Below are 20,406 nucleotides of genomic sequence, written 5' to 3' on the forward strand. Positions count from 1 at the left end.
ACAGGGTGGATAAAGGGGAACCAGTGGATGTGGTGTATTTGGACTTCCAAAAGGCATTTGACAAGGTGCCACACAAAAGATTACTGCACAAGATAAAAAAAATCACGGGATTGGGGGTAATATACTGGCATGGGTGGAAGATTGGCTATCTAACAGAAAATAGAGAGTGGGGATAAATGGTTCATTCTCAGGTTGGCAATCAGTAACTAATGGTGTTCCGCAGGGGTCAGTGCTGGGACCCCAACTCTTTACAATCTATATTAACGATTTGGAGGAGGGGACCAAGTGCAATGTATCCAAGTCTGCCGATGATACAAAGATGGGAGGGAAAGCAGTGAGTGAGGAGGACATAAAAAACCTGCAAAAGGACATAGACAATCTAAGTGAGTGGGCAGAAATTTGGCAGATGGAATATAATGTTGGAAAGTGTGAGGTTATGCACTTTGGCAGAAAAAATCAAAGAGCAAGTTATTATCTAAATGGAACGAAACTGCAAAGTGCTACAGTACAAAGGGATCTGGGGGTCCTGGTGCATGAAACACAGAAGGTTAGTATGCAGGTACAGCAGGTGATCAGGAAGGCCAATGGAATCTTGGCTTTTATTGCAAGGGGGATGGAGTATAAAAGCAGGGAAGTCTTGCTTCAGTTATACAGGGTACTGGTGAGGCCACACCTGGAATGCTGCGTACAGATTTGGTTTCCATATTTAAGAAAAGATATACTTGCTCTCGAGGCAGTTCAGAGAAGGTTCACTCGGTTGATTCCGGAGATGAGGGGGTTGACTTATGAGGAAAGGTTGAGTAGGTTGGGCCTCTACTCATTGGAATTCAGAAGAATGAGAGGCGATCTTATCGAAACAAATAAGATTGTGAGGGGCTTGATCGGGTGGATGCGGGGAGGATGTTTCCACTGATGGGTGAGACTAGAACTAGGGGGCATAATCTTAGAATAAGGGGCTGCCGTTTCAAAACTGAGATGAGGAGAAACTTCTTCACTCAGAGGGTAGTAAATCTATGGAATTTGCTACCTCAGAGAGCTGTGGAAGCTGCGACATTAAATAAATTTAAAAAGGAAATAGACAGTTTCCTAGCTGATAAGGGAATTAAGGGTTATGGGGAGCGGGCAGGGAAGTGGACGTGAGTCTAGATTCGGATCAGCCATGATCCTATTGAATGGTGGAGCAGGCCCGAGGGGCCGCATGGCCTACTCCTGCTCCTACTTCTTATGTTCTTATGTTGTTATGTTCAAAACTATGGCAGATGGAGTTCAATGTGGGGAAGTGTGAGGGCATTCACTTTGGATACAAGAAAGACAAATCAGAATATTTCCTTAATGGTGATAGACTAGTAGCTGTGGAGGAGCAAAGGGATTTAGGTGTCCATGTACACAACTCACGAAAAACAAGTGCACAGGTATGAAAAGCAATCAAAAAGGTTAATGGAATGTTGGCCTTTATCTCAAGGGGGTTGGAATACTAAAGTGAGGGAGTGATACTTCAGTTATACAGAGCCTTGGTCAGACCATATCTGGAGTACTGTGTTCAGATTCAGGCATCAAACCTCAGGAAAGATATATTGGCCGTGGAGGGATGACAGCACAGAAATCACCAGAATTATACCAGGATGATAAAGGGTTAAATTATGAGACCAGGTTGCATAAACCTGGTTTGTATTCCCTTGTGTTTAGTAGATTGAGGGGTGATCTAATCAGGGTCTTTAAAATGATAAAGCGATTCAATAAGGTAGATACAGAGAAACTATTTCCTCTGGTAGGGAATCCAGAACAAGGGGGTACAATCTCAAAAGCAGAACTAGGCCATTTAGGAGTGAAATCAGAAAGCACTTTTTCACATAAAGGGTAGTGGACATTTGGAATTGTCTTTCCTGAAAGGCTGTGGGCAATTGAAATCTCCAAGACTGAGATCGATAGATTTTTGTTAGGTTAGGATATCAAGTAAGGGCAAGTAAATGGAGTTGAGGCATCGATCAAACATGATTTAATAAAATGCTGGAATAGGCTTGAGGGTCTGAATGGCCTACCCCTGTTCCTATGTTGTTAGAAAAAGTGTGTATGAGTGAGTATGTGTGAGGTGCGAGATTCTTTCTATGCTTGAATAGCTCAGACATTCAGTGAGGCTCACATATGAAGAATAGCACTTCAGGGTGATATCAGAGTTCTACTGTTCCTGTGGAACCATACTCATTAGAATGACTGTCTTAAAAAGATAATGCTTGGCCCCGGGAGCCTCTGACCCCAGGAGAATCTTATAGAAAATATTAAAGCTGCAGGAAATTTTGGCCTCATAATTTATGATCTTCACATTCCCTTTATCTTTGCTCAATGTTCTCTGCCTCTTTTCCTGAAGGTTGTCACTTACACTGAGGTATATAGTTCCATAGCTGCTAGCAACTCTATGGTACTGGGATGAAAGGGCAATTCTTTATGTGTGAGTCTAGTGAGAGCTGTAGGTTACTTGATCATAGGAAGGTTGATGGACTGAATTCAACTTTTCTTATTCCACATTTTCCCATTGTCTCAGGGAGTGTGCATTTATTCTTCCCATGGTTAAAGGGAAATTGGTAGGCATCCTTTTGATTCCTGGTGGTCTAGTTAAGGATGATCTGTCTTTATTCCCTGGTAGTCCAATGGTAGTTATATGTGCATACTCGCTGGTAGTCTATTGACAAATATCCTGGTAGTTTAGTGAAGGGATACGTTAACCTGAACTTTCTGTCAAGAGAAAGGTAACTCTCGAGGATTGCTTTTGCTAAAATAAACATGCAAATGTCATGGATGTGCATCAAATGTTTTATCTCCAAGACTACTTAATACACATTTATGTATCTGTCTCCTCCCTCTTGTTCTTTGGCTTCTATTTTCTCACTGTAAAGCAAGATAGCACAGTAACAATGAAGGGCGAACAGCTACACACAATCTTTGCTGTGATGGTGCCATGTGCACATAATGATGCAAAATGTTCTGGACAGATTAATATATTAAGACATAATTTGTGGTATTTAACAAACACACAATAAAGAAAGTCCCCTATTCATTAAAGAGGTATTAGATAGTCTTGGTCTCACCTGTACCTGTTTCAATTCCTTTTTCAGAATGGCTGGTAAGAAATCATAGATCCCCCTTATGTTCACTTATTCAGATTTAGAGCTGAAACCATCATATGACCTGAGGTGTACAAACCTCATTTTTTGGATTAAAACATATTTAAATATAATAAAGATTTGTTTTTGCCTTTTAAAGAAGCTGTTTCCAAGTTTATAAATTAATTGTAAAACCCTCTCTCCTCTCCTTGAAGCATCTCATAACGTCCCCATTACATTCTAATGATCAACACCATCTCCTGTGTCAGGCAGCATGCTGAGGTGTTAGATTGATCCAAATTGATGTTTGCTTTCAAACTGCTTCCTGATCATGAACTAACTGGTACTAACAGGCACGATGCAATATAAGTTTGTTGTTGGTTAAGGATGACATTTAATTTTCTTTAGGATTTGGTTCAAGTGGTCCTAAAACTTGGCTATTTAGTATCCTGCCAAACAGCCCGTCAGCCTAGAAGGGTTTGCTGAGGAATACTAGTGTCTACTCATGGTGTGCTAGGTGTAAAGTAGGCACCCTACGCCATGACGAAGCAACCTGCTAACATCACCATTGAGAGTAAAATTCATTACTACAACTATCCTTCAAGAGTGATTGCATCTCTCCAACTGATCTATTGGGGCTGCTAAGAATTAGACAATCCCCGCCCGAGACTATCAGGTGTCAGAGACCCCATCATATTTGCATCGTGTGTCAGTAAATCTTTGTGGGATTGATAGCCGAGGAGAGCAGATCCAGATAGAATCATAAGAGGTACAAATGGGGAAGGGAGCAATTGGAGTGAAACCTTCCCAAACAGAAAGTGCTACAATTGAAATTTACTTTTCAATTAGCATAATTTTCAAAGGTAAAGGCGCATCAACCTTCACCTAAAATGATTCAGGAGAGTTTTCAGACACCAGCAAGCTTGCCTTAGGATCTGAACCAGATCATAGAATAATGATCATTTTTTTATTACTTCTTAATGAGATGTGGGCGATGCTGTCAAGGCTGCATTAATTGCCTATCTTTCATGTTCAGGAATCCTTTGGCCATTTTCTGCAAAAGTGCTGGGCCGGTCCTTTAAAAGCAATGTCTATTCTCACACGTTTATAAAGGCAGCCAGGCAATGGGTGGTTGATAGACTACACAGAGGTTTTTTTCCCCATAAAGTAAACAATAAGTGATTCATTAGTTTCTCTGAGTATTTGCAAATACATCTCTTACCCATTTTGTTGGAAACCCGAATACAATAGCAAAATACTGCGAATGCTGGAAATCTGAAATAACAACAGAAAATGTTGGAAATATTCAGCAGGCCTGGCAGCATCGAGGAGAGAGAAACAGAGTTAACGTTTCGGGTCGAGGACCCTTCGTCAGAACTGGAAAAGGGTGCTCGACCTGAAACGTTGACTCTGTTTCTCTCTCCTCGATGCTGCCTGACCTGCTGAGTGTCCCAGCATTTTCTGTTGTTATTGTTGGAAACCCTGTTGATTTCTGCGGGTCTGTGGAGTGGGAATTGAGAGAGACAGACACTGAAAAGGCAGTCTGGCTTTTGGAAAGCGAAAGCTGCTCAGGTAGTGGAAGACAGGATTCTGCAGAGAGAGAAGACTCTGCTTTGGGCTATAGGTCAAAATGCAGAGGAGTTAGTCTGTTTAAGTGACGTGAGATGACCCACTGAACTGGGGTAGTGTGGTGTGTTCATTATTTTTGTGTTAATACATGGAGATAAGTTGTAACAATAGAAGTAAATGAATCTGATCATAAATATTGCTTTGTGCATATAACTTAATGTGGAATAGCGTAGCTTATTAAACCTCATTACATTTAGTGTTATCTCAGCCCCCTTTCGGAGAGATTGAAGAGGTGTGCATTCAAATAAGGGGCTTCTGTTCACAAAGAGGTACTCTCATTACACCCCCTCCAGCCCTGTTATTGTACAAGTAAACAAGCAGTGTCAGTCATCTCCCATTAAAAAAAGGCTCTGATTCATTATAGAGGCACATAGTGCCACTGAACTTGAGCAGGGATCTATGGCAGAACTGAATTTGTAACACCATCGCTATTTGCTGAGAAGGAGCTCGTGGACCTTCTTCTTGAATTGCTGCAGTCCTTATGGTAATGGTGCTCCTACAATAGTGTTAGATAAATTCCCCAAGTTTCATAGCCTTTTACTAGCCAAATTCATTACTTAGATATAACAAAAGCTGTCGTATGAATACCTCATGAAAGGTTCCTGTGCCTCCCTCACACAGTATGCAAAGATATTCTTTACAAAAATGTAGCCTTGGTTTTTCTTTGATTGGTGATATTATAACACGATCATTGACCTGTTTGAAATGAGTGGGTTAACTGACATTAAAATGGCGCCAATTGGAAAATGTAGGCTCTAATGTTTACAAGAATGTTACTACGTGTACACCACAATAATTGTTACAGCCATTTAAGCCATGTACATTAAAGATAGTTAGCACAAGGATTTGTAAAATTGAAATAAGCATTCAGTTATGTTGATCAATGGCACAGTAACAGTCACTGTTTGGTTGATAACCAAATATCTTTGATGACATAATTACTGAAGGGAAATTAGTTTACCAGTTGGAAATAAAAGGGAAAAGATTTTACACCACAACACATGAAATTAAACATTCTGAGGTTCTGCACATTTCCCTCCATTTGACTTACAATACAAGATACTGACAGGTAATATTTCCTTTATTTGTTAATTGCACCAAATCAGAAAATCTTTCTTTATAAATGTATAATTCTACTACAAAAGCACATACAGAAAATCCTTCCTGGTGAAACACATACATTTTGTCGATAAATGTGGCATCTCTACAATATATGTATTTTGAAAACTGCAAGATAGATTCAGCATTGAAATGATTAATGCTGAATTAATTCCCTCCAATACAGGTCAATATTAAACATATTTTTAGGCAGTTTATTAAATCAACATGATCTAATTGTGATCTAATTGTGTTGTTTTGATCTAATGGGCTGGTGGATTGGCACCAATTTTCGACACCACCTCATAGCCCCTGAGCTCTAGGACAAGAGCAGCGTCATGGGAACACCATCATCACCAAGTTCCCCTGCAAGTTACACACCAACCTGACCGGGATATATATTGCTGTTTCTTCATTATTGTAAGGTCAAAATCCTGGAATTCCATATTTAACACCACTGTGGGAGCACCATCAGCACATGTACAGCAGCAGTTCAAGATAAAGGATCAGCACCACCTTCTAAGGGCAATTAGTGTTGGGCATTAAATGCAGCTGTGCCAGCATTGTATACTTGAGAAGCAATTATAAAAGTTCTACATTCTGAGAATCTAAACTGATCCCACAAACACTATACCAATGGTTATGGTGTAGCACACATCGCCCGACATTTAAATTGTTTTGAAGTCAAGGGGATTTTTATTTCTGTGTCGTTGGTGGGAACCTTGTCTGCTACCAATGCGTTTTGGGGAAACATGGGTGCACTACTCATGATTTTCCATCCCCACATCACTATCTTCAAAGAACCTTAGAAGGTTATGGCACAGAAGGAGGCCATTCTTAGCACATCCTTTTCCAGAACTTCAAAACTGTGTGGATCTGCCCTCCTCCCGTAGTCTGTCCTTGTTTCTACTGCCTTTTAAAACCCCGGCTTAGTGAAACCTAACCCTTGTTACATCATTTTCATCCTCATTTCTTTTCAACCTTGGTATTGTCCTACACTATAAGCCTTGACCCTTCACCTAGGTTTCTCCAGGTTGTACTTTGCAATACTGTTGACCAAAGGCACTTGACTTCTGCCGCATCTCTGACTTTTATTCCAGCACAAAGTCTTTACGTATGCACCATAAATTCAATAGTGTATTTTGCTATGTTCATTTGATTACTGTATTTTGTTCCTGCTGCAATTCTGTATCCAACTTACGTGCTAACTGCAAACTTCTCTACCTTGTACGAATATTGTACCTTAGAAACATAGAAACACAGAAGATAGGAGCAGGAGTAGGCCATTCGGCCCTTCGAGCCTGCTCTGCCATTCAATGAGATCATGGCTGATCATCCAAATTCAGTACCCTGTCCCTGCCTTCTCCCCATATCCCTTGATCCCTTTAGCCTTAAGAAATATATCCAACTCTTTCTTGAATATATTTAAAGATGAAACAAGCAGCAAAAAAAAGCACAGACAGTAAAACTAATACTGTCTATGAAGGTTGTTGAGATTTTTCAAGTGCTTTCAAAGAGGCGAGCAGTGACAGCTGGACTCCTACACCGAGTAATTCCTTCCCATTTCTGTCAAAGTTAGCTTACATTTGTTTCAATTTAAAGAAAACCCTTGTCTTTAATCCCTTCTGCAGCACCATAATAGAACAGATTTAAACGAGCCTCTGAAAAACAAGGAAGTCAGTAGATGATGATGTGCCTCAATAATTCCGAGACTCGATGTTAGCGAAACAAAACAAGGCTTTTATTAACTTAGAAAGTAACACGTAAGAGAGAGAGGTATCTTCCTTCTGGAGACTGAGGCCAGACTGAGCTAGCTTACAAAAGGGGCCACGTATGGGCGGAGCCCTACACACACAGCACATTCCAGCACATTCCAATGAACAATACAATGAGGACTGGGGGAAGGGAAATGACACTGAAACCGACCACAGTCACAGGCAGTGATGAATGGAATATTTCATCACATTCACCCCTTCTATAGATTTAGTCTGTTCGGGGGTTTGATAGTCCTCTGCGACCAACGTGGCTGTTGTGGTGCCGCGGGTGTCGGCTGGGTGTCCCGGGTAGTCTCCTGGGTCTCTGCCGGGGGTGTCGCCAGGGTTGTTGAAGGGGTAGTTGGTGGGGGTGCCGTTGGTCGATGTTCTTCCGGGGGTGATGAAAGAGTAGTGGGTGGGTAAGAGTTGCTGTGATCGTTGTTGCTGCGATTGCCGTGGTTGTTGTCGATGCCGGCTGGGGCGACGTCTTTTATGGACACGGTGTCCTCCCTTCCGTCGGCGTGCCGGACATATGCGTATTGGGGGTTGGTGTGGAGTAGGTGTACTGGCTCCACGAGAGGGTCCGTCTTGTGGCCCCTCACATGCCTTCGCACGAGTACCGGACCTGGGGTGGAGAGCCATGACGGCATGGATATGCCTGAGGTGGATTTCCGGGGAAAGACAAACATTCGTTCATGAGGCGTGGCATTGGTGGCCGTACACAATAGCGACCGTATCGAATGGAGCACATCCGAGAGGACTTCCTGCCAGCGGGAGATAGGGAGGCCCTTGGTCCTTAGAGCTAGAGTGACTGCTTTCCATACTGTCCCGTTCTCTCGCTCCACTTGGCCGTTACCCCGGGGGTTGTAGCTGGTGGTACAGCTCGTGGCGATCCCCTTGGACAGCATGTACTGGCGTAGCTCTTCACTCATGAAGGACGCCCCCCTATCCGTATGGATGTAGCTCGGCATACCGAACAGGCAGAACAGGCTGTTGAGGCATTTAATGACCGTGGCGCTGGTCATGTCTGGGCAGGGGAAGGCGAATGGGAACCGAGAGTATTCGTCCACAATGTTCAGGAAGTAAACATTGCGGTCGACGGACGGGAGGGGGCCCTTGAAATCTAAGCTGAGCCGCTCAAAGGGCCGTGTAGCTTTGATTAAGTGGGCTCTATCTGGGTGGTAGAACCGAGGCTTGCACTCAGCGCAAGTGCGGCAGTTCCTGGTCAGAGACCGAACTTCCTCAATCGAGTAGGGTAAGTTACGGGACTTTATGAAGTGGAACAGCCGCGTGACCCCTGGGTGGCAGAGGTCGTTGTGGAGGGTCTGTAGCCGATCCCCGGTGGCGCTGGCACACATCCCTCGTGAGAGGGCGTCAGGGGATTCGTTAAGGGCCCCTGGCCGGTAAATGATGTCGTACTCGAAGGTGGAGAGCTCGATCCGCCACCTAAGAATCTTATCATTTTTAATCTTCCCCCTCTGTTTATTATTGAACATAAACGCTACCGACCGCTGGTCGGTAAGTAGGGTGAAGCGTTTGCCGGCTAGGTAGTGGCGCCAGTGGCGCACTGCCTCCACGATGGCTTGGGCCTCCTTTTCCACGGAGGAGTGTCTGATCTCGGGCCCTTGGAGGGTCCTCGAGAAGAAAGCTACGAGCCGCCCCGCCTGGTTGAGGGTGGCCGCCAAGGCGAAGTCAGACGCATCACTTTCCACTTGAAATGGAGTGTTCTCGTCCACTGCCTGTAGCGTGGCCCGCTCAATATCCTGCTTAATGCTTTTGAAGGCGGCGTGGGCCTCAGCAGAGAGCGGAAAAGAGGATGCTTTCAAGAGGGGGCGGGCTTTGTCGGAGTAGTTGGGGACCCATTGGGAATAATAAGAAACTAACCCCAGGCACCTTTTCAGGGCTTTGGGAGTGTTGGGCAGGGGCAGCTCCCGTAGGGGGCGCAATCGGTCGAGGTCTGGTCCGATTTCCCCATTCTCCACCACGCTGCCTAGTATGCAGAGGCGCGTGGTGTTGAAAACGCACTTGTCCTCGTTGTAGGTGAGGTTGAGTTTTTGTGCGGTTTCCAGGAACCTCTCGAGGTTCGAGTCGTGATCCTGCTGATTGTGGCCGCAGATGGTGACGTTGTCGAGGTAGGGGAAGGTTGCCTGCAAGTGGTGTCATCGACCATGCGGTCCATCTCCCTCTGAAAAACCGAGACCCCATTCGTCACCCCAAAGGGGACTCTGAGGAATTGGTAGAGGCGTCCGTTCGCCTCGAAGGCGGTGTACGGGCGGTCCTCTGGTCTGATAGGGAGCTGGTGGTACGCTGACTTGAGGTCGATGGTGGAGAACACCCGGTATTGGGCGATTTGGTTCACCATTTCTGATATGCGGGGTAGCGGGTAGGCGTCTAGTTGGGTGTACCTGTTGATCGTTTGACAATAGTCGATCACCATCCGTTTCTTCTCGCTACCCCTTACCACTACCACTTGGGCGCGCCACGGGCTGTTGCTGCGTTCAATAATGCGCTCTTTCAGGAGCCTGTCTACCTCGGTCGCGATAAACCGCCTGTCCTCCCAGCTGTACCTCCTGCTTTTGGCCGCTATTGGCCGGCAGTTAGGGGTAAGGTTCGCGAATAGCGAAGGCGGCTTTACCTTCAGGGTAGCCAGACCACACACTGTGAGGGGCGGCTGGGACCCACCGTACTTGAGCGTGATGCTTTGGTGGTTGCACTGGAAATCCAGGCCCAAGATCACGCTCGCACATAGGTTCTTCATGATTAATACTTTAAAATTATCGTATACAGTTCCGTTAACGCCCAATTGTACCGTGCAGTAACCCAGAATGGTCGATGTCTGGGTTTTATCAGCCATAGAGATGGTACCCTGGGCAGGGACCACCTTTAGGGAGAGTTGCTGTGCCAGTTCAGGGTGGATAAAACTCTCCGTGCTTCCACTGTCAATTAAACATTTAACCCGGCACCCGTTTACCTCGATGTCCACCATTGATTTGGATAGCGGGTGCGGCCTGGTTTGGTTCACTGTGACCGATGCCACTGTAGGGCCCTGATCGATACAAGATGGCGTCCACGCTGTCTGCTCATAAGATGGCGGATCCCACGAGGTCGGGCAAGATGGCGTCCAAGATGGCTGTTCCCACGGCACACACGCGGCGGTGGCGGGTTTTCCGGCGGTTGGTTTTCCGGCGGGGTTCCCTCTGCACACCTTCCCGAAGTGCCCCTTCTTACCGCACTTAAAGCAGGTGGTGCCTTTCGCCGGGCCCAGGTTTCTGGTGTGTTTTGGCTGCCCGCAGAAGTAGCAGTTGGGTCCCTGATGCGTCGTGGCTGTCGTAGGGCTTCTGGGGGGAGAGCGGGGCCCCGCCGGTGTCGGGCTGCCGGGCGGGGAAGATGCCTTCCAAGATGGCGGCGCCCTCGGTGCACACGTGGCGGCGTGGATGGCGCGGGCTGAAGAGTAGGCGTCCGAGTTTCTCTGGGCCACATCCAGGGATCGCGCAGTGTCCGCAGCCTGTTTCAGGTCCAACCCTGTTTTTTCCAGCAGTCTTTGCCGGATGTAAGTGGAGCTGAGGCCTGTGATAAAGGCATCGCGAACAAGCTCGTCAGTGTACACTGCGGCTTTTACATCTCGGCACTTGCAGTCTTTGCCAAGCATTTTCAGGGTGCTTAGGAACTCCTCCACTGATTCCCCAGGTCGCAGTGCGCGAGTAGCGAGCAGATGCCTAGCATACACCTCATTCGTAGGCTGCTGGTAATGCACCTTTAAGATGTCGCAGGCGGCCAGGTACGTATCGGCGTCTTGGATGAGGGGGTAAACCCAGTGGCTTACCCAATTCCGCAGAATTCCGAGTCTCATCCTCGCAGCGTCCGTAGCGTCTTTGACGGCTGCGGAATTGTCCAGGAAGAATTCCATACACTCAAACCAGTGTCCGAAGCATGCTGATGCGTCCGGAGCATGTTGATCCAAATCCAAACGTTCGGGTTTCAGGAGTTGATCCATAGTGTTGAAAAATAAGTTAATAAAATTGATGTGCCTCAATAATTCCGAGACTCGATGTTAGCGAAACAAAACAAGGCTTTTATTAACTTAGAAAGTAACACGTAAGAGAGAGAGGTATCTTCCTTCTGGAGACTGAGGCCAGACTGAGCTAACTTCCAAAAGGGGCCAGGTATGGGCGGAGCCCTACACACACAGCACATTCCAATGAACAATACAATGAGGACTGGGGGAAGGGAAATGACACTGAAACCGACCACAGTCACAGGCAGTGATGAATGGAATATTTCATCACAGATGATTCAAGAGAAAAAGCAATTGTGTAGAGTCTTTCTCTACAATAAACCACATGAAGTGATTTGTTTATGTTTTTCACAGGGTTATGACATTGAGCAGGCTACAGCTTTGCATCATAATGTCCACCAATATATTTACTCACAAATTGGGAACTGTGGGATTGTTCCTGTCTGGACCTCCTGCCAGATTTTGAGTTCTCCTTCCCCTTATTTTGAAAGCATGCATTATTAAAGAGAAATGAAAAAAAACATGCATTTTACAGTTAGACATAAAATATAAACTTAAAATGAGGACATTTCAAACATCCACACTTCTTTGTGTTATTGGAAACCAAAGTCAATTTTCAAGTTCTCACTATTCACATAGTGGATAAATGGAGTTGACCATGATCTAATGGAATAGTGGAACAGGCTCGAGGGGATGAATAGCCTACTCCTACTCCTATTCCTATGTTTATCATCCTTTTGGATGCATAACTTTCAAAATTAAACCCAGAGCTATCTCACAGCGTGTTGCTGTAATAATGACCGTTTCGTGCATGTCTAGTCCCTTGCCTGTCACTATGCCCAATGATGCCACAAAGGATAATCTGCAGTGATTTAAACCACAGGAAGTCACAATGAATGCAACTTATTCTATCTTGAACTGAATCACAAACACATTTAGAATAAACTCTACAAGACTAGATTGAACTGCTGAGGAATGACAGATATCTGAAATGTCCAAAGAACAACAGGAAACTTTGGTTTATCCAGAGGTTGTATGTCCGGAAACCTCGACCTAACGGCAGAAATCAGCAGCCGTTTTGGTTAGGTTTTTTTTCTTCTCCTAGCATTTTTTTTAACAGTCAGGCTCTGGAAAGCGTCTCTGTAGCTTAGCAACAGCTTCAGAGACGCTTCCAAGGTACAGGCCGAGTGTTTACAAGCTGTTGCTAAGCAACAGTGTTTGTTGTCAGATACAGAGATGAAAACCTCCGTATCCTTCAACATTAGCGCTGGTCTATCCGGAAGTTTTGATAGACCGGCAGCAGTTTGGTCCCGTCGGTGCCGGATATCGCGAAGTTTCCTGAATTTACAGTGTCTTGTCTACATGTATGTTATATACTCACAAGGCAGTTAATTTTACAGTATTCCAATAGTGTACTGGTAACACTACAAGTAGCATTATAACATTGCATCATTCTTATCAGTGCAGTACCAGTCCTTTCCATTAGAATTTATTAACAGAAAGTTGTTAACTTCACTGAAATTATTGAAGCAAAAGTCAGCTTAATGACACGAGTGATGATGCAATTTGTATGTGATTTATTATCTACCCCAGTCAGGCCTATTCTTTCTAGGATTCTGAATGTCATGAATATTTCAGTTAACAGAAGGATATATTGCACCCCAATATTCCATATTCTCGAACTCTGGATAGTGCAGGTATGGTTGGAAGAAATAGAATTCTGTAGCCAAGCCACCCTGATGACTCAGAGACAAAGGTTGGGGTTTTCTGCTTTTGTGATCACTAGCCCACAGTTTTAACCCAATAAAACACAAATGAGCAGAAGATTGTGGGGGTTGGCGAGTGCAGAGGTGGAAAACGCCAGCAAAATGTCCATCGGTGAGGCATATAGCCCAGGTATATCCCAGGTTTGATTCCTGGTCTTTGAATTAACCAATCTCAGCCAGGACAAGTCGTAGGGAAGGGGGGAAAAAATGGTCAGGGTCCCCACTTCTGGTTCGCTATATAATAATCCCGACTGGATGTTGCGTGTGTGGATGCTGAATAAGGACACAGTCTGGTTCAGCTGTGATTTCTTCCATAGTTAGGTAGCCTGCTGACATTTACTGTCCAGGCTCACACATGAATAATGGCCACTTAGGCAATGACCACTGCCTGCAAGAATAACATGCACCATCACACAGGTTTTTATGAGCCATGAACCTGACAGAATCGCTTCTGCATCGGTGGAATGGAACATTTGCTGCTCATTTGGTTGTTGTAAAAGTCAAGGGTGCGATGCTTATATGTTATGATTTTAACATGGATCTTTAAGGATCCAACTCCTCTCTCTCTTCAACCAGTCCCACTGCTCCCTATTGTGAATCAACATTCAGTGCAAAATCAAATCAGAGACAGCTCCCTAAATATCATATTTTAATTAATTACTGTGACGTCTACCTCCATGACTGACTCACGGTGCGAGAATTTGAAACAAACTAATAAAATATGAGCCCGAGTCGTAACAAGAATCTCCTCCCACTATCTCTGAAAGATATTTAAACAAGATGTCACAAAGAAAAAAAGACTTGCATTTCTATAGCGCCTTTCATGACCACCAGAAATCTCAAAGTGTTTTACAGCCAATGAAGTACTTTATTGAGTGTAGTCACTGTTGTAATGTGGGAAACGCGACAGCCAATTTGCACACAGCAAGTTCCCACAAACAACAATAATCTGTTTTTGTTATGTTGATTGAGGGATAAATATTGGCCAGGACACCGGGGATAACTCCCCTGCTCTTCTTCGAAATAGTGCCATGGGATCTTTTACATCCACCTGAGAGAGCAGACGGGGTTTAACGTCTCATCTGAAAGACGGCATCTCTGACAGCAATCCCTCAGCACTGCACTGGAGTGTCAGCCTAGCTTTATGTGCTCAAGTCCCTGGAGTGGGACTTGAACCCACAACCTTCTGACGCAGAGGTGAATAGTGCTACCCACTGAGCCACAGCTGACATCGTGGCTGGGATGAATCTTGAGCTCCATATGGCATTGCCAGACTGCATGTTTTTTATGGGTGGAGTTGGTGATCACAGCTTTGCTGCTAACACCCTGCAAGCCAGCTCCAGATATTCAGCAATACAATCAGCAGTTGCCCACGAATAGGAACAGGTGCTCATATACAACCGCTGCTTCGTCCCTGCTGCTAAACGTAAACTGCTGGAGGCCAGCAATCCTGTGCCAATCAGCTTCTCTTCTTTTTACAATGTTTGACTGGGGACAGAGCTAGAAATTTTAGTTAATTCTGTGACAACTTAATGCACTCATCCCTTCCTTTAAGTGAAAAATTAACTTTAAAATAATATTAAATCATAGATTGGTGACAGGTTGACTGGTTTTCAGTTCTGATACTGAAAAAATACATTAATGAAGCCAATCCAAAATAAGGATTATCTTTATTAATATAATATTAACCCCACTGAACTAAAATATACTCTTAAAACACAATTTTAAAAGACACTTTAACCCTACACATTATCCATCCTATTTTGATAATGTTTCTACCAAATCTAACTTCTTCCTATTATAGGCATCAAGCAGTTAGCAATATAGCACCCTTTCTCTCATGAGGACATTGCAGTATATGTAAACAAAGGCACTGCTGTTTTATATGACCTGTGGATGAGCACACTCTGTGCCCTAGGATAGAAACAAGCCCAGACTGCTGGGGTGGAAATCTCTTCTTTCTGTTGAGTGCCAGAGTCCTTTCTGAATGCTGCAAGAAATTAGTTAGAATATAACATAAGAATGTAAGAAATAGGAGCAGGAGTCGGCCATTCGGTCCCTCGAGCCTGCTCCGCCATTCAATAAGATCATGGCTGATCTTCTACCTCATCTCCACTTTCCCACCCTATCCCCATATCCTCTTGATTCCCTTAATATCCAAAAATCTATCGATCTCTGTCTTGAATATACTCAACGGCTGAGCCTCCACAGCCCTCTGGGGTAGAGAGTTTCAAAGATTCACCACCCTCTGAGTGAAGAAATTTCTCTTCATCTCAGTCATAAATGGCCAACCCCTTATTCTGAGACTGTGGCCCCTGGTTCTAGACACCCCAGCCAGGGGAAATATCCTCTCTGCATCTATCCTGTCAAGCCCTGTAAGAAATTTATATGTTTCAATGAGATTACCTCTCATTCTTCTAAACTCTAGAGATTATAGGCCTAGTCTACTTAATCTCTCCTCATAGGACAATCCCCCCATCCCAGGAATCAGTCTGGTGAACCTTCGTTGCACTCCCTCTATGGCCAGTACAGTATATCCTTCCTTAGGTAAGGAGACCAAAACTGTACAACGTACTCCAGGTATGGTCTCACCAGGGCCCTATATAATTGTAGTAAGATGTAGCAGTCTACATACGCCTAGCAAAAAATACTGAACTCGGAGAGGTTCAACAGAAAAGGTTTAATTGTTGAGGCTGCATGCTGAACACAAAATGGAGTCAGAGACTACACAAAGTACAACTGTCTTTCCTCAGTGCACAGCTTCGACTGCTCCTCCCCCGCTCTGGGCTTAACTATGTTGCAGATCGAGTTTCTTAAAGGTGTGATCCTTCTTAAAGGCATGACGCCTGATTTATAGTCTACGGACTGGAAAGCGGATTGTGTCCATTCTGTGATTGGTACGCCACACAGCTCCCCCCAGAATCCGCTAGTAGGGAGTGTACAAACCGGCATGGTGGCTTGATGGCATGGCCGGAATGGCTTTTGGCGGTTGGTGTCGGGAGCGGGGCAGTCGGACGCATCGGGCTCTTAGGCGGTCTGCCCCGCGGTGGGGGTTGGCCCACTTGAACGGGTTCTTCAGGCTCTAGGTGCACCAGCTTGAGCCGGTCGACCGACACCTTGTCAGTTCTGCTGCCCACTTCGAGGAGGAAGAACTTGTTCCCCGTCTGGAGTACCTTGTAGGGTCCATCGTATGGGGGCCGTAGAGGTCCTCAGTGGGCGTCATGGCGCACGAAAACAAATTTGGCCATGTGCAGGCTAGGTGGTACGCGGGTTGCTGGTTCGCCGTGCCGGCCGGTGGGTACCGGAGCGAACTGTTGTGCTCGGTTGGTGAAAGCGCGGCGTTGCTGGTCAGCCGACCAGGGGGTCGTGGCGGTGGGCAGGAACAGGGTGCGGAGGTGCTCGATGTGCTCCTGCTTGGAGGAACTAGCTACCAGGATGTCATACAGGTAGACAAAGAGGAACTTCAGGTCCCAGAGGACTGAGTCCATGAGCCGCTGGACGGCCTGGGCCGTGTTTTTGAGGCCGAAGGGCATTCGGAGGAACTCGAGTAGCCCAAAAGGGGTGATTATGACCGTCTTGGGAATGTCCGTGGGGTGGACTGGTACCTGATGGTAACCGTGCACCAGGTCAACTTTGGAGAAGACTGAGCGGCCAGCCAGTCTAGCCGAGAAGTCTTGAATGTGCGGTATGGGGTACCGATCCGGCGTGGTGGCGTTGTTTAGGCGCCGGTAGTCCCCGCAGGGGCGCCATCCCCCATCGGGTTTGGTGACGATGTGGAGTGGGGAGGCGCAGGGGCTGTTGGAGCGGCGGATGATGCCGAGCTGTTCCATTGTGGCGAACTCGGCCCGCGCGATCTCCAGCTTGGCCGGGTCCAGCCTGCGGGCGTGGGCATACACCGGTGGGCCTGTGGTGGGGATGAAGTGTTCTACCCCGTGCTTAGCAACCTTCGCGGAGAAGGTCGGGTTGGTGAGGGCTGGGAACTCAGCCAGGAGTGCTGAGTAGTCGTCCGTTCAGCGGGTGCGGCACTGCCACGCCATTTCGGTGGGTTGTGGCGGGGCCATGGCGCCCGGGACAGGTGACATGTTCATGTCCACGAGGCGGCACCGAGGCATGTCGACCAACAAGCCGTGGGCACACAGGAAATCCGCACCGAGGAGCGGGGAGAGCACCTTGGCGGTGATAAACTCCCAGTGGTAGCGGCGGCCTGCGAGGTCGATGGTGATGGTGCGGGTGCCGTACGTCCGGATGTCGGTGCCGTTGGTGGCAGCCAGCGCAGGGCCGCGGCCACCTCGCTGGATCTTGAGGGCAGACGCGGGGATGATGCTGCGCTGCGCGCCCGTGTCTCATAGGAAATGGCGTCCGGAGGCGCTGTCCGTAACATACAGCAGCGCGCCTGCTTGCCCCATGGCCATCATGTAGGCCGGTGTGGGGGCGGTTGGAAACGTGCAGGGATGGCTGCAGCGGCGTGCCCGTGCGCCGAACCGGGTATGGAAGTAGCAGTAGCCCTGGGTCGGAGGGCTTGGGGGACGTGGGGGCCTGGGGGGCCTCGTGGCCGAGCTGTGTGGCCGCGCGATAGAGGGTGGAGCGCGCGCCGACGCTGCGGAGGCCAGGTCGGGGGTGACGGCGTGGTTGGAGCTGGCAGACAGGAGCTTATCGGCTTCGTCGGCCAGGGCCTCGAGGTCCGTGAGGCTGGACGCCACGATCGCCGGGCGGATGCTGGGAGGTAGTTGGCGGATAAAGAGCGTGCGGAAGAGGGAGCCGGGCGGTTTCTCATCGGTCAGAGCAAGCATGTGTGAGAGCAAGTCTGACGGCGTGGAATCACCGAGGCCCGGGAGGTCGAGGAGGTGGCAGTTGCGCACGAATTGGGAGGCTGTGAATTTTTTAATGAGCACGGCCTTGAGATGTGCGTACTTGCCTTCCTCTGGAGGGTTTTGAGGTGTTGTCCAGACTTTCGTGATTGTGGAGCTGCCCAGGGAGGCGAGGAGGTAGTCGTACATCGTTGCGTCGGCGGTGATGCCGCGGAGTCGGAATTGCGATTCGGCTTGAAGGAACCAGGCGGTGGCCAGGTTCTCCCAGAACTCCGGCAGCTTCGCAGAAACTGCGTTTGTGTCAGCCATGGTTGCGCTTAGGAGTCATCCTGAGCGTCGGGGTCACCAATGTAGGAGTCTACGTACTCCTAGCAAAAAATACTGAACTCGGAGAGGTTCAACATAAAAGGTTTAATTGTTGAGGCTGCATGCTGAACACAAAATGGAGTCAGAGACTACACAAAGTACAACTGTCTTTCCTCAGTGCACAGCTTCGACTGCTCCTCCCCCGCTCTGGGCTTAACTATGTTGCAGATCGAGTTTCTTATAGGTGTGATCCTTCTTAAAGGCATGACGCCTGATTTATAGTCTACGGACCGGAAAGCGGATTGTGTCCGTTCTGTGATCGGTACGCCACAAAGACATCTTTACTCTTCTACTCAGATCCTCTTGTAATAAAGGCCAACATACTATTTGCTTTCCTAATTGCTTGCTGTACCTGCATGTTAACTTTCAGTGATTCGTGTACAAGGACACCCAGGTCCCTCTGAACAACAACATTTCCCAATCTCTCACCATTTAAAAATTACTCTGCTTTTCTATTTTTCCTCCAAAGTGGATAACTTCACATTTCTCCACATTATATTCTATTTGCCATGTTCTTGCCCACTCACTTAGCCTGTCTATATCCCCTTGAAGCCTCTTTGCATCCTCCCCACAACTTAAATTCCCACCCAGCTTTGTTAGGGCAGTCTGAGCCTAGTTAGGGCAGTCTGAGCCTAGTTAGGGCAGTCTGAACCTAATTCTGCATGAGCACTAAAATGCTCATGACCCCTCCACCACATTTCCCTCTCGTCCTTTAAGACCGTCCTTAAAACCCACCTCTTTGGCCAACTTTTGCTGACCCCCCTCCCCCTAATATCTCCTCCTTTAGCTCGGTGTCCATTTTGTTTTTTTTAATTAGACTTCTGTGAAGCACCCTGGGACATTTTTCTATGTTAATGACACTATATGGATACAATTGGTTTTTGTTACGATAAATTAGCACTAAATTAGCAATGTAACTCAGTAAGGGTAAAAGGATGGTTGGTGTGGAACATGCAAAGAGATTACACAACACAGCATGAGGCATTCTTTTGAAGTTGCAGTTAAACAATGTTAAAAGGGCTGAGCAGAGGAGGTTTGACACCATATCCAACCATGTTGTTTCTTACTTAGCGATGCTTGCTGCTGGCATAGAACAACAATGTGGAAAAATGTTCCCGTGTTGAAATCACCTCATCTTCAGCACAAAAAAAAAGTTATATGCCATGTTTAATTATAGCTCATGTCGGGACTCGCAAACAGCTGAAACAAAATAAGGATTAATAAAGGTGCTTTTCCAGTCGGATATGCCTGTGCTTGTTATTTTTGTTTTACCCCACTACAAGGCATGAATTGATGTCACTCCCTTACTTCACAGGCTGATCGCCAACAGCTAAAATAAAAACAAACAACCTCTAGAAGAGAAAAGGGTCTGAGCCAGCATATCAAGTAATCTGTGGGTGCTTGTACATACATTGTTTAGCTTCAGCTTGCCCTTGTCTTGTTTCTGTAAGTGTCCTGACAGGTGGTACAAGACAGCTCTGCTCCTTCTCCTGTTCACGTTGAAACCTGGTGGCCTGGTGTTTTTGTAGATTTCCAAATCATCTGCAAGCAGGTAACAAGATGCAAAAACTGAGATTAGTTGAAAATGATAGAAATCTACAGAGATATACAGAAATACATGGCAACAGCGGGTTCCATGGAGCGACAATCGGGGACCAAGGAAATGTCAAGCCCACGCCAGTATGTTTCTTCTTTTGAGTTTTAAAAGTAAAAGTTTTAAATCATTTAACCATCATTCATACACATCAGGCCTGCAATCGGGGAAGCTTTTCAATTTTTAATGTGACTTATAGTTAGCCATTAAAATGTATTAAAAGAAACAGAAAAGTCTCAGTGAGGATATATTTTTTAAAAATTGGAATTAAAAGACCA

General features: G+C 46.4%; 1 protein-coding gene across 1 annotated transcript in view; it reads right to left on the reverse strand.

Annotated features, from left to right (window-relative positions):
• Nucleotides 1-20,406, reverse strand: part of LOC147120193 (voltage-gated delayed rectifier potassium channel KCNH8-like) — a 569,368-nt gene that overhangs the window by 22,549 nt on the left and 526,413 nt on the right. The window contains exon 4 of the mRNA XM_085984214.1: nucleotides 19,946-20,076. Coding sequence (XP_085840340.1) covers nucleotides 19,946-20,076 — 131 coding nt within the window. The remainder of the gene's footprint in view (nucleotides 1-19,945; nucleotides 20,077-20,406) is intronic.

This window comes from Somniosus microcephalus, chromosome 4, assembly GCF_052327205.1.
Source record: "Somniosus microcephalus isolate GS21.2 chromosome 4, FLI_Smic_1.0, whole genome shotgun sequence".
Classification (NCBI taxonomy): Eukaryota; Metazoa; Chordata; class Chondrichthyes; order Squaliformes; family Somniosidae; genus Somniosus; species Somniosus microcephalus.